The sequence below is a fragment of the Delphinapterus leucas genome, chromosome 9 (assembly GCF_059928025.1).
Source record: "Delphinapterus leucas isolate spDelLeu-1000000601 "Yukka" chromosome 9, BTC_Dleu_Yukka2, whole genome shotgun sequence".
Classification (NCBI taxonomy): domain Eukaryota; kingdom Metazoa; phylum Chordata; class Mammalia; order Artiodactyla; family Monodontidae; genus Delphinapterus; species Delphinapterus leucas.
Window position 1 is genome coordinate 21,944,654 of NC_143137.1, and position 12,313 is coordinate 21,956,966.

At 37.9% G+C, this 12,313-nt stretch overlaps 1 protein-coding gene across 3 annotated transcripts in view; it reads left to right on the forward strand.

Annotated features, from left to right (window-relative positions):
- The window catches only part of COPG2 (coat protein complex I subunit gamma 2), a 129,597-nt gene that overhangs the window by 74,487 nt on the left and 42,797 nt on the right, over positions 1 to 12,313 (forward strand). For all 3 annotated transcript variants that reach the window (XM_089917386.1, XM_089917387.1, XM_089917388.1), the window contains 2 exons: positions 10,627 to 10,722; positions 11,017 to 11,260. In XM_089917386.1, the coding sequence (XP_089773512.1) occupies positions 10,627 to 10,722; positions 11,017 to 11,260 (340 nt within the window). The remainder of the gene's footprint in view (positions 1 to 10,626; positions 10,723 to 11,016; positions 11,261 to 12,313) is intronic.

Consider the following 12,313-nt stretch of genomic DNA (forward strand, 5'->3'; position numbering starts at 1 on the left):
CTTTGAAGTTTCATCAGGTCCCATTTGTTTGTTTTTATTTCCATTACCCTAGGAGGGAGATCCAAAAAGATCTTGCTGTGATTTATGTCAAAGAGTGTTCTTCCTATGCTTTCCTCTAAGAGTTTTATAGTATCCGGTCTTACATTTAGGTCTCGAATCCATTTTGAGTTTATTTTTGTGCATGGTGTTAGGGAGTGTTCTAATTTCATTCTTTTACATGTAGCTGTCCAGTTTCCCCAGCACCACTTATTGAAGAGACTGTCTTTTCTCCATTGTATATCCTTGCCTCCTTTGTCATAGGTTAGTTGACCATAGGTGCATGGGTTTATCTCTGGGCTTTCTATCTTGTTCCATTGATCTGTGTTTCTTTTCTTGTGCCAGTACCATGTTGTCTTGATTACTGTAGCTTTGTAGTATAGTCTGAAGTCAGGGAGTCCGATTCCTCCAGCTCCGTTTTTTCCCCTCAAGATTGCTTTGGCTATTCGGGGTCTTTTGTGTCTCCATACAAATTTTAAGATTACTTTGTTCTAGTTATGTGAAAAATGCCATTGGTAATTTGATAGGGATTACATTGAATCTGTAGATTGGTTTGGGTAGTATAGTCATTTTCACAATATTGATTCTTCCAATCCAAGAACATGGTATATCTCACCATCTGTTGGTATCATCTTTCATTTCTTTCATCAGTGTCTTATAGTTTTCTGCATACAGGTCTTCTGTCTTTCTAGGTAGGTTTATTCCTAAGTATTTTATTCTTTATGTTGCAGTGGTAAGTGAGAGTGTTTCCTTAATTCCTCTTTGAGATTTTTCATCATTAGTGTATAGGAATGCAAGAGATTTCTGTGCATTAATTTTGTATCCTGCAACTTTACCAAATTCATTGATTAGCTCTAGTAGTTTTCTGGTGGCATTTTTAGGATTCTCTATGTATAGTATCATGTCATCTGCAAACAGCGACAGTTTTACTTCTTCTTTTCCAATTTGTATTCCTTTTATTTCTTTTTCTTCTCTGATTGCCGTGGCTAGGACTTCCAAAGCTATGTTGAATAATAGTGGTGAGAGTGGACATCCTTGTCTTGTTCCTGATCTTAGAGGAAATGCTTTCAGTGTTTCACCATTGAGAATGATGTTTGCTGTGGGTTTGTCATATATGGCCTTTATTATATTGAGGTAGGTTCCCTCTATGCCCTTTCTGGAGAGTTTTTATCATAAATGGGTGTTGAATTTTGGCAAAAGCTTTTTCTGCATCTATTGAGATGATCATATGGTTTTTATTCTTCATTTGTTAATATGGTGTATCACATTGATTGATTTGCGTATATTTAAGAATCCTTGCATCCCTGTGATAAATCCCACTTGATCATGGTGTATGATCCTTTTAATGTGTTGTTGGATTCTGTTTGCTAATATTTTGTTGAGGATTTTTGCATCTATATTCATCAGTGATATTGGTCTATAGTTTTCTTTTTTTGTAGTATCTTTGTCTGGTTTTGGTATCAGGGTGATGGTGGCCTCCCAGAATGAGTTTGGGAGTGTTCCCTCCTCTGCAAGTTTTTGGAAGAGTTTGAGAAGGATGGGTGTTAGCTCTTCTCTAAATGTTTGATAGAATTCACCTGTTAAGCCATCTGGTCCAGGACTTTTGTTTGTTGGAAGATTTTCAGTCACAGTTTCAATTTCATTACTTGTGAGTGGTCTTTTCATATTTTCTATTTCTTCCTGGTTCAGTCTTGGAAGTTTATACCTTTCTAAGAATTTGTCCATTTCTTCCAGGTTGTCCATTTTATTGGCATAGAGTTGCTTGTAGTAGTCTCTTAGGATGCTTTGTGTTTCTGTGGTGTCTGTTGTAACTTCTCCTTTTTCATTTCTAATTTTTTGACTTCAGTCCTCTCCCTCTTTTTCTTGATGAGTCTGGCTAATGGTTTATCTATTTTGTTTATCTTCTCAAACAACCAGCTGTTAGTTTTATTGATCTTTGCTATTGTTTTCTTTGTTTCTACTTCATTTATTTCTGCTCTGATCTTTATGATTTCTTTCCTTCTGCGAACTTTGGGTTTTGTTTATTCTTCTTTCTCTCGTTCCTTTAGGTGTAAGGTTAGATTGCTTTTTTGAGATTTTTCTTGTTTCTTGAGGTAGGCTTGTGTAGCTATAAACTTCCCTCTTAGAACTGCTTTTGCTGCATCCCATAGGTTTTGGATCATTGTGTTTCCATTGTCATTTGTCTCTAGGTATTTTTTGATTTCCTCTGATTTCTTCAGTGATCTCTTGGTTATTTAGTAACGTATTGTTTAGCCTCTGTGTGTGTGTGCTTTTTACATTTTTTCCCCTGTAATTCATTTCTAATCTCATAGCGTTGTGGTCAGAAAAGATGCTTGATATGATTTCAATATTCTTAAATTTACTGAGGCTTGATTTGTGACCCAGGATGTGATCTATCCTGGAGAACGTTCTGTGTGCACTTGAGAAGAAAGTGTAATCTGCTGTTTTTGGATGGAATGTCCTATAAATATCAATTAAATCTATCTTGTCTGTTGTGTCACTTAAAGCTTCTGTTTCCTTATTTATTTTCATTTTGGATGATCTGTCCATTGGTGTAAGTGAGGTGTTAAAGTCCCCCACTATTATTGTGTTACTGTCAATTCCCTCTTTTATAGCTGTTAGCAGTTGCCTTATGTATTGAGGTGCTCCTATGTTGGGTGCATGTATATTTATAATTGTTATATCTTCTTCTTGGATTGATCCCTTGATCATTATGTTGTGTCCTTCCATGTCTCTTGTAACATTCTTAAAGTCTTTTATCTGATATGAGTATTGCTACTCCAGCTTTCTTTTGATTTCCATTTGCATGGAATATCTTTTTCCATCCCCTCACTTTCAATCTGTATGTGTCCCTAGGTCTGAAGTGGTCTCTTGTAGACAGCATATATATGGGTCTTGTTTTTGTATCCATTCAGCAAGCCTTTGTCTTTTGGTTGGAGCATTTAATCCATTCACATTTAAGGTAATTATTGATATGTATGTTCCTATGACCATTTTCTTAATTGTTTTGGGTTTGTTTTTGTAGGTCCTTTTCTCCTCTTTTGTTTCCCACTTAGAGAAGTTCCTTTAGCATTTGTTGTAGAGCTGGTTTGGTGGTGCTGAATTCTCTCAGCTTTTGCTTATCTGTAAACGTTTTAATTTCTCCACCGAATCTGAATGAGATCCTTGCTGGGTAGAGTAATCTTGGTTGTTGGTTGTTCCCTTTCATCACTTTAAGTTTATCATGCCACTCCCTTCTGGCTTGTAGAGTTTCTGCTGAGAAATCAGCTGTTAACCTTATGGGAGTTCCCTTGTATGTTATTTGTCGTTTTTCCCTTGCTGCTTTCAGTAATTTTTCTTTGTCTGTAATTTTTGCCAATTTGATTACTATGTGCCTCAGCGTGTTTCTCCTTGGGTTTATCCTATATGGGACTCTCTGTGCTTTCTGGACTTGGGTGGCTATTTCCTTTCCCATGTTAGGGAAGTTTTCAACTATTATCTCTTCAAATATTTTCTCTGGTCCTTTCTCTCTTCTCTTTCTGGGACCCCTATAATGCGAATGTTGTTGCGTTTAATGTTGTCCCAGAGGTCTCTTAGGCTGTCTTCATTTCTTTTAATTCTTTTTTCTTTATTCTGTTTTGCAGCAGTGAATTCCACCATTCTGTCTTCCAGGTCACTTATCCATTCTTCTGCCTCAGTTATTCTGTTATTGACTCCTTCTTGTGTAGTTTTCATTTCAGTTATTGTATTGTTCATCTCTGTTTGTTTGTTCTTTAATTCTTCTAGGTCTTTGTTAAACATTTCTTGCATCTTCTCAATCTTTGCCTCCACTGTTTTTCCGAGGACCTGGATCATCTTCACTATCATTATTCTGAATTCTTTTTCTGGAAGGTTGCCTATCTCCACTTAATTTAGTTGTTTTTCTTGGGTTTTATCTTGTCCCTTCATCTGGTACATAGCGCTCTGCCTTTTCATCTTGTGTATTTTTCTGTGAATGTGGTTTTTGTTCCAGAGGCTGCAGGATTGTAGTTCTTCTTGCTTCTGCTGTCTGCCCTGTGGTAGATGAGGCTATCTAAGAGGCTTGTGCTAGTTTCCTGATGGGAGGGACTGGTGGTGGGGAGAGCTGACTGTTTCTCTGTTGGGCAGAGCTCAGTAAAACTTTAATCCTCTTGACTGTTGAGGGGTGGGGCTGGGTTCCCTCCCTGTTGTTTGTTTTGCCTGAAGCCACCCAACACTGGAGCCTACCTGGGCTCTTTGGTGAGGCTAATGGCAGACTCTGGGAGGGCTCACGCCAAGGAGTACTCCCAGAACTTCTGCTGCCAGTGTCCTTGTCCCCATGGTTATCTACAGCACCCACCTCCTCTACAGGAGACCCTACAACACTAGCAGGCAGGTCTGGTTCAGTCTCCCCTGGGGTCACTGCTCCTTCCCCTGGGTCCCGTTGCACACACTACTTTGTGTGTGCCCTCCAAGAGTGAAGTCTCTGGTTCCCCCAGTCCTGTCAAAGTCCTGCAGTCAAATCCCACTAGCTTTCAAAGTCTGATTCTCTAGGAATTCCTCGTCCCGTTGCCGGAACCCCAGGTTGGGAAGCCTGACATGGGGCTCAGAACCTTCACTCCAGTTGGTGGACTTCTGTGGTTTAAGTGTTCTCCAGTCTGTGAGTCACCCACCCAGCAGTTATGGGATTTGATTTTACTGTGATTGCACCCCTCCTCCCGTCTCATTGTGGCTTCTCCTTTGTCTTTGGATGTGGGGTATCTTTTCTGGTGAGTTCCAGGGTCTTCCTGTCAGTGATTGTCCAGCAGCTAGTTGTGATTCTGGTGTTCTCACAAGAGGCAGTAAGAACACGTCCTTCTACTCCGCCATCTTGTTTCAGTTCCCTATTTCGTTTCTTAACAGTGTCTTTTGATGAGCAGAAGTTTTAAATTTTTATGAAGTCTAATTTATTAATTTTTTTCCTTCACAGTTATTGCTTCCTGTGTCCTAAAAATCTTTTGTCTATTTCCAAGTCTTAAAGATATTTTCCTATGTTTTATTGTAAATGTTTTACAGTTTAGCTTTTACATTTTGGTCTATGATCCAACTTGAATTAATATTTGTGTGTGATAAGTTCAGTTTTTTTCCATACTGATTTCCACTCATTCTAGCATAATTTGTTTAAAACACTTCTCTTTCCCCATTGGTGTGCCTTGGCATCTTTGTCTAAAAAGCAGATAACCATATAATTGTAGGTGTATTTCTGGGATCCATATCACATTCTATCGAACTATTTGTCAATCCTATGCCAGTACCTCACTGTATCGATTAATGTAGCTTTATGGTACCTCTTAAATGTGTGGTCTTCCAACTTTGTCCTTCTTTTTTTTAATATTCTAGTTCCTATTTCCATATACAATTTAGAACCAGCTTATAATTTCTGTAAGACAAAGCCTTCTAGGATTGTGATTGGGGTTGTGTTGAATCTATAATCAATTTGAGGAGAATTGATAGCTTAATATTATTTATTCTTCCAGTTTATGAATATGGTGTACCTCTCCCTTTATTTAGGTTTTCTTTGTTTTCCCTGAGCAGTGTTTTATAGCATTTATTCTAGAGGTCTTGCACGTCTTTTGTTAAATTTATGTATAAATATTTTATGCTTTTTAAATTCCATTTTATTAACATTTCTATTTCATTGTTTGCTACTAGTATATTAAAAATACTTTTTAGGGGCTTCCCTGGTGGCGCAGTGGTTGAGAGTCTGCCTGCTCATGCAGGGGACACGGGTTCATGCCCTGGTCCAGGAAGATCCCACATGCCACGGAGCGGCTAGGCCCATGAGCCACGGCTGCTGAGCCTGCGCGTCCGGAGCCTGTGCTCCACAACGGGAGAGGCCACAAAAGTGAGAGGCCCGCGTACCGCAAAAAAAAAAAAAAAAATTCTTTTTTGTTTTTTAACTCTCCCATAATTCGGTATCCTTGCTGAGTCCCCTTATTGGTTCTAGTAGTTGTTATATGCATTCCTTAGGATTGTCCATATAAATAGTCATGTTATCTATGAATGGAAACATTTTTACTTCATTTCCAATCCAAATACCTTTCCTTTCTTTTTCTTGCCTTATTAAAATGACTGGGACTTCCAATACAGTGTTGAAGAGAACTGGTGAGAATGTGTCAGAGATAATCAAAATAGCAATAAATTTCAGTTAGAAGAATTAAAGTAAAAAGATATTATTCCTTCATTTTTATTTAATTCTCAGTCAAGAGGTATAGCTGACTCTGTTTACTCTCTTCTTGTATTTATCTACTTTTAAAAAACAAATGTAGCCTGTATATTCAAGTAGACATTTTGAATCTTTGGGAAACCTTGGGAGGTTATGAAGGTCATTTTGTAATATAGTTTATTGAATGAATCTCGTATGCTTGGATGTTTAAATAGTCTGCAGTATTTTGTGATTACAAATAATGCTGCAGTGGATAACTTTCTGCATGTGTTTTCTTGAAATTTTGGAGGTGTGTCCTCAGGGTAAATTCCTAGAAGTTCATATACTAGATTGAAAGGTAAATAAATATGTAGTTTTGTAGAGAATGTTAAATTCTACCAGGAGTGTGAAAGACTGCCAGTTGCCCCATAGCCTTACCAATAGAGTACATATGTTGTATTTTGAAGTTTTTCTAATCAGTTGGGTGAGAAAGGGTATCTCAGTGTAGTTTTAATTTGAATTTGTCTTACGATGAGGGAAGGTAAACATTTTTGCATATTTTTAAAGATCATTTAATATCTCTTTTTTAATATTGTCTGCTCACATCTTTTTCCCATTTTCTATAAGATTTTTGGTCTTTTGTTTCCTCAGTTAAAGTTTTTTGTATATTAGGGATATTTTTTCTTCATCTGTGAAATGTGTTATGGTTTTCTCCCAGTTTGTCATTTGACTTTCCTTATGATGTCTTTTGTCATGCACAAGTTTTTAATTTTTATGTAGTCAAATTTGTTGATCTTTTTTTTTTTAACATCTTTATTGGAGTATAATTGCTTTACAATGTTGTGTTAGTTTCTGCTTTATAACAAAGTGAATCAGCTATATATATACACATATATCCCCATATCTCTTCCCTCTTGTGTCTCCCTCCCTATCCCACCCCTCTAGGTGGTCACAAAGCACCAAGTTGATCTCCCTGTGCTATGTGGCTGCTTCCCACTAGCTATCGGTTTTACATTTGGTAGTGTATATATATCCATGCCACTCTCTCACTTTGTCCCAGCTTACCCTTCCCCCTCCCTGTGTCCTCAAGTCCATTCTCTAGTAGGTCTACATCTTTTCCTGTCCTGCCCCTAGGTTCATCATGACCACTTTTCTTTTTTAGATTCCATATATATGTGTTAGCATACAGTATTTATTTTTCTCTTTCTGACTTACTTCACTCTGTATGACAGTCTCTAGGTCCATCCACCTCACTACAGATAACTCAGTTTCGTTTCTTTTTATGGCTGAGTAATATTCCATTGTATATATGTGCCACATCTTCTTTTGTCGATCTTTTCTTTTATTACATTGGGCCTTTGAGTAATAGTTAGAAAGCCTTTCCCTTCAGACTATAGAATCTGAATGGGTGTAAGAATTCACCCATGTTTTCTTCTAGTATATGTATAGTTTCATGTTTTACATTTAAATCTCTGATCCATTGGATTTTATTATTGTATGTAAAATGAGAAGTGGATCTAATCTTATCCTTTTCCAGTGACTATCCAGTTGCCCCCCAAAATTTTATTTAAAGGTCTGTCTTTGCCCAGTATTTGAGATATTACCTTTATCATATACTAAAGTTCCATATGTACTTGGGTCTATTTGGGGGCTTTCTATTCTGTTCTTTTGTTCTCTTTACCTATTCATGCACCAGTACTACACACTATTTTAAATATAGAAGCTTTGTAAGGATGTTTGAATATCTGTTAGTCTCCTCTCATAGCTCTTTATTTTCATTGTTTCCCTAGCTGTTCTTACATGTTTATATTTCCTTATGAATTTTAGTATTAACTTGTCTAGCTTCATTTAAAAAAAATCTCAGGACTTCCTGGCAGTCCAGTAGTTAAGACTCTTTGCTTCTACTGTAGTGGGTGTGGGTTTGATCCCTGGTTGGGGAACTAAGATTCCACATGCTGCATGGTGTGGCTAAAAAAACAAAATGAACAAACAAAAAATCCTCATTGGCATTTTTATTGGGATCACGTTAAATTTATAAGTTTTCTTAGGGGAGAACAAATAATGATGTTGAGATATCCTAATGAAGAAAAGGGATATTTCTTAATTTGTTCAAGTCTACTTTTGTGCCTTTCATGAATATTTTATAGTATTTTTTATATTAGATTTGAATATTTTAAAAATTCTTTTATGTTCTTTATTGTTTCTGTTATAAATCTTTTTTTACTCATTGTGTTTTCTAACTAGTTATTATTTGTGTATATGAATAGTATTATCTTTGCATTTTAACTTTACAGCCTGGTACCTTGCTGAATTATTTTATTGAGTTAGTTTTATCATAAATTCTCTAGGGTTTCCATGCTATACTGTTATATCATCTGTAAATAAAGATAGTTTTGTCTTTTAGTTTCTAATTCTTATTCCTCTAATTGTTTTCTCCTGTCTAATTGCATTGGCTAATAGTGCTGGAATAATGTCAAATAACAGTTGAGACAGTAGCATCCTTGTTTTGTTTCTGACCTTAAAGTAAATGACTCTTGGGGTTCCCTATTAAGTAATATGCTGGCAGTACGATTGAGGGGTGTGTGTGTGTGTGTGTGTTTGTGTGTGTGTGTGTGTGTGTGTGTAAAATGGAAGTGTCTGTCCATTCCTGTTTTATTTTTTTAAGAATTTTTATTAGGAATGACTTGGATTTTATCAAAGGTTTTTCAGCATCTATGGATATAGTCATGATTTTTCTCCTCAGACTCATTAATATTGATGAATGATATTAATTTTCTAATGTTGAATCATTCTTGCATTCTTAGTATAAATTTCATTTCATCATGGCATATTCTTTTCTTACTGTAGTGTTGGAGTCTGTTAGCTAATGTATCACTTAGAATTTTTGCATCAATGTTCATAAATGATTTCCATCTGTAATTTTTCTTTTTGTATGTATACCATCTTTATTAGGTTTATATATCAATGCTTCATAAAAGATTGTGGATGTTTTCTTTCATTTTCTATGTTCTGAAACAACATATATAGATTTGGGACTATCTGGTTGGCAGACAGTTCTCCCGTCTTCCATAAATTTCTTGCATTTCTGCACACCCTGCAAATTAGGCACTAACTGCCCTTTGTTTCCTACTGTACCAGTTTTGTTCCCTTTGTGTAGTGCAAGATCTCTTCCAGTCTCAAAAGATACAGCATCTCCCTAAAAGTAGTAAATGGCCGGTTTCCATACAGCCCTAGAAGATACAGCTAGTCCTGCCTCTAGAGCAAAAAGCAAACATGCTCATTGCCTAGTATAATAAAGGTAATGTTTCCCTTCTGAATAGAGGACTGGCATGCTTACTGCCCACTGTAAAATATTCAAGTTCCATATCTCAGAATCTCCTGTAATGCAGCCTACTGTGGGCTCAAGTATTATCCGGCCCTTTTTGCATTGTCCTATGGTAACTGGGGCTTAGGAAACTGACCCCCAAATGCTGATATCCTGGCTACTGCTTCTGCTGTCATTAAATAACTGTCTTTCATCTCTGATCCAGGATTCTTGTGTATTCTTCTAGCAACCATGAAATTGTAGCAGTCTAACCTGTTAGCTTGCAAGTAGGGTAAAATTTCACACTTTTTTTACTTCTTGACACTGGTCTTTAAAGTTGTGGTAAAAATTTCCTAGAAACCATTTTGTGAAATAGTTCTTTGGTAACTTTCTCTATTTCTTCTATGGAAATGAGTCTTTAAGCTTTTTATCTTTACTGTTCACTTTAAAATTTGTATGTGAAAATTTTAAATGTAAAATTTTAAAATATGCTCAAAGCTCATTTGCTTGGAGTAAAGGGGTGGGGTCTTTTTTTTTTAATTAATTAATTTTATTTATTTATTTTTGGCTGCACTCGGTCTTCATTGCTTGCTCGTGGGCTTTCTCTAGTTGCAGCAAGCAGGGGCTACTCTTCGTTGTGGTGTGCAGGCCTCTCATTGCGGTGGCCTCTCTTGTTGCGAAGCACGGGCTTTAGGCACGCGGGCTTCCATAGTTGTGGCACGTGGGCTCAGTAGTTGTGGCTCGCGGGCTCCAGAGCGCAGGCTCAGCAGCTGTGGTGCACAGGCCCAGCTGCTCCGCGGCATGTGGGATCTTCCTGGACCAGGGCTCGAACCCACGTCCCCTGCATTGGCAGGTGGGCTCTCAATCACTGCGCCACCAGGGAAGCCCTGGGGTCTCTTGAATACACTTCATTTTTACATTGCTTTTTATTTTCCTCTGAGGTCTCTTTTGCTTATCTTTCATGAAGAACCATTATTGTTATTTTAGATAACTATAGTGCCTTCTTAGCTTACAGTAAATAAGTAGCTAAAGTTATAAAGATGAACGTCCTTTCTGTGTTTTCCTCTAGGTGGTAGTTGTACAGTCATTATAAAGGTGCATGTCCTTTTTGTTTGTTTTTCTACAGGTGGTGGTTGTACAGGCAATTAGCGCGCTCTGTCAGAAATACCCTCGAAAGCACAGCGTCATGATGACTTTCCTCTCCAACATGCTCCGAGATGACGTAGGTGCACTACTTTTTAATCATGTGAAGTTGCTCTCTTAAATTCTTACGCCATAGTATTTAAAGCAGCTTTATCATCTCAGTATGCATCTCAAATAGTGTGCCTAATTCTGTTTTCTGTCTTATTACTAGACATGCTATTGCTTTGGCTTTCCCACTTGGAGGAAAAAAACGCTTTTGTTTTTTTCATAATGGAAGGGAAATGAAATCTGAATGTTATAGCATGAGCCTTGGAGTATAAGCATTTCTCCAAAAAGTATCCTCAGAATGAATGGCAGTTTTCTCTTTTGCCAGGGAGGCTTTGAATATAAGCGAGCCATTGTGGACTGCATAATCAGCATTGTGGAAGAGAACCCTGAGAGTAAAGAGGCAGGTCTAGCCCACCTTTGTGAATTCATCGAGGACTGTGAACACACTGTTCTGGCTACTAAGATTCTACATTTGTTGGGCAAAGAGGGCCCCAGAACGCCTGTCCCCTCCAAGTATATCCGCTTTATTTTTAATAGGGTGGTACTGGAGAATGAGGCTGTCAGAGCTGGTGAGTCATTGCAACACTAATAGTGGTGTAACTGCTGATCTTGTGAAATGCTTATTAACTCAAGGGGGTGGTAATGAAATTGGAAAATGAAGTTGCAACGTCTATTTGATGGTGGGATCTTGGAGCACACTTAAGCCCCAGATGTACAGCTATTTCTTTGTATTCCAATTTCCATCCTGATTTCTGCCTGTATCAGAGACAAATAACCCTTGACTTTCGGTATGACAGAAGATTATGATGGCGTCATCCATTTTTTCCGAGTTATGGCCATAAGTATGAATGTCTGTGAAATTTGTGTGTCTTTCTGCCTCTGTAGTTTTATTTTATTTTATTTTTTTGTGGTATGCGGGCCTCTCACTGCTGTGGCCTCTCCCGTTGCGGAGCACAGGCTCCGGACACGCAGGCTCAGCGGCCATGGCTCACGGGCCCAGCCGCTCCGCGGCATGTGGGATCCTCCTGGACTGGGGCACGAACCCGTGTCCCCTGCATTGGCAGACGGACTCTCAACCACTGCGCCACCTGGGAAGCCCTCTGTAGTTTTTAAGTGACTTTTTAAACAGGTCTTAGGGTTTTTTTACTTCCTCCTCCCCTTAGCATGTGAACTGGTACAAATCTCCCCTGTTAAAACTATAAGCCTTCCTTTGATCCAATGTCTCTCACTAGCTACTGACCATACTTCCCTGTTATGTAACCTTGTAGGAGCTATTACTAGCTGCCCCTATGAACTTATTCTCCATTTTCTCTTCAACTCACTATAATCTTGCTCTCTCCCTTAAAAATCTTCTGAAGCTATTTTTTTTGGTAATTACTTATAAGCTAGTTGGAAAATCAAGTTAGACACTTTAATGTTCTTACCCTTGTTCACCTCAGTCAATTTGATGTACTGTTGGCATAAACACTTCATGAAACTCTCTTCCCTTGGTTTCCACAATAGCCTGCATCTTTCCATCACTCCTCAGTCTTATTTATAGAGTTTCTGTTCCGTTCCTTAAAACGTTAGTTTTCCTTAGGGGTTTGTCTTCTCAACATACACATTCATTCTGGTGATCATTT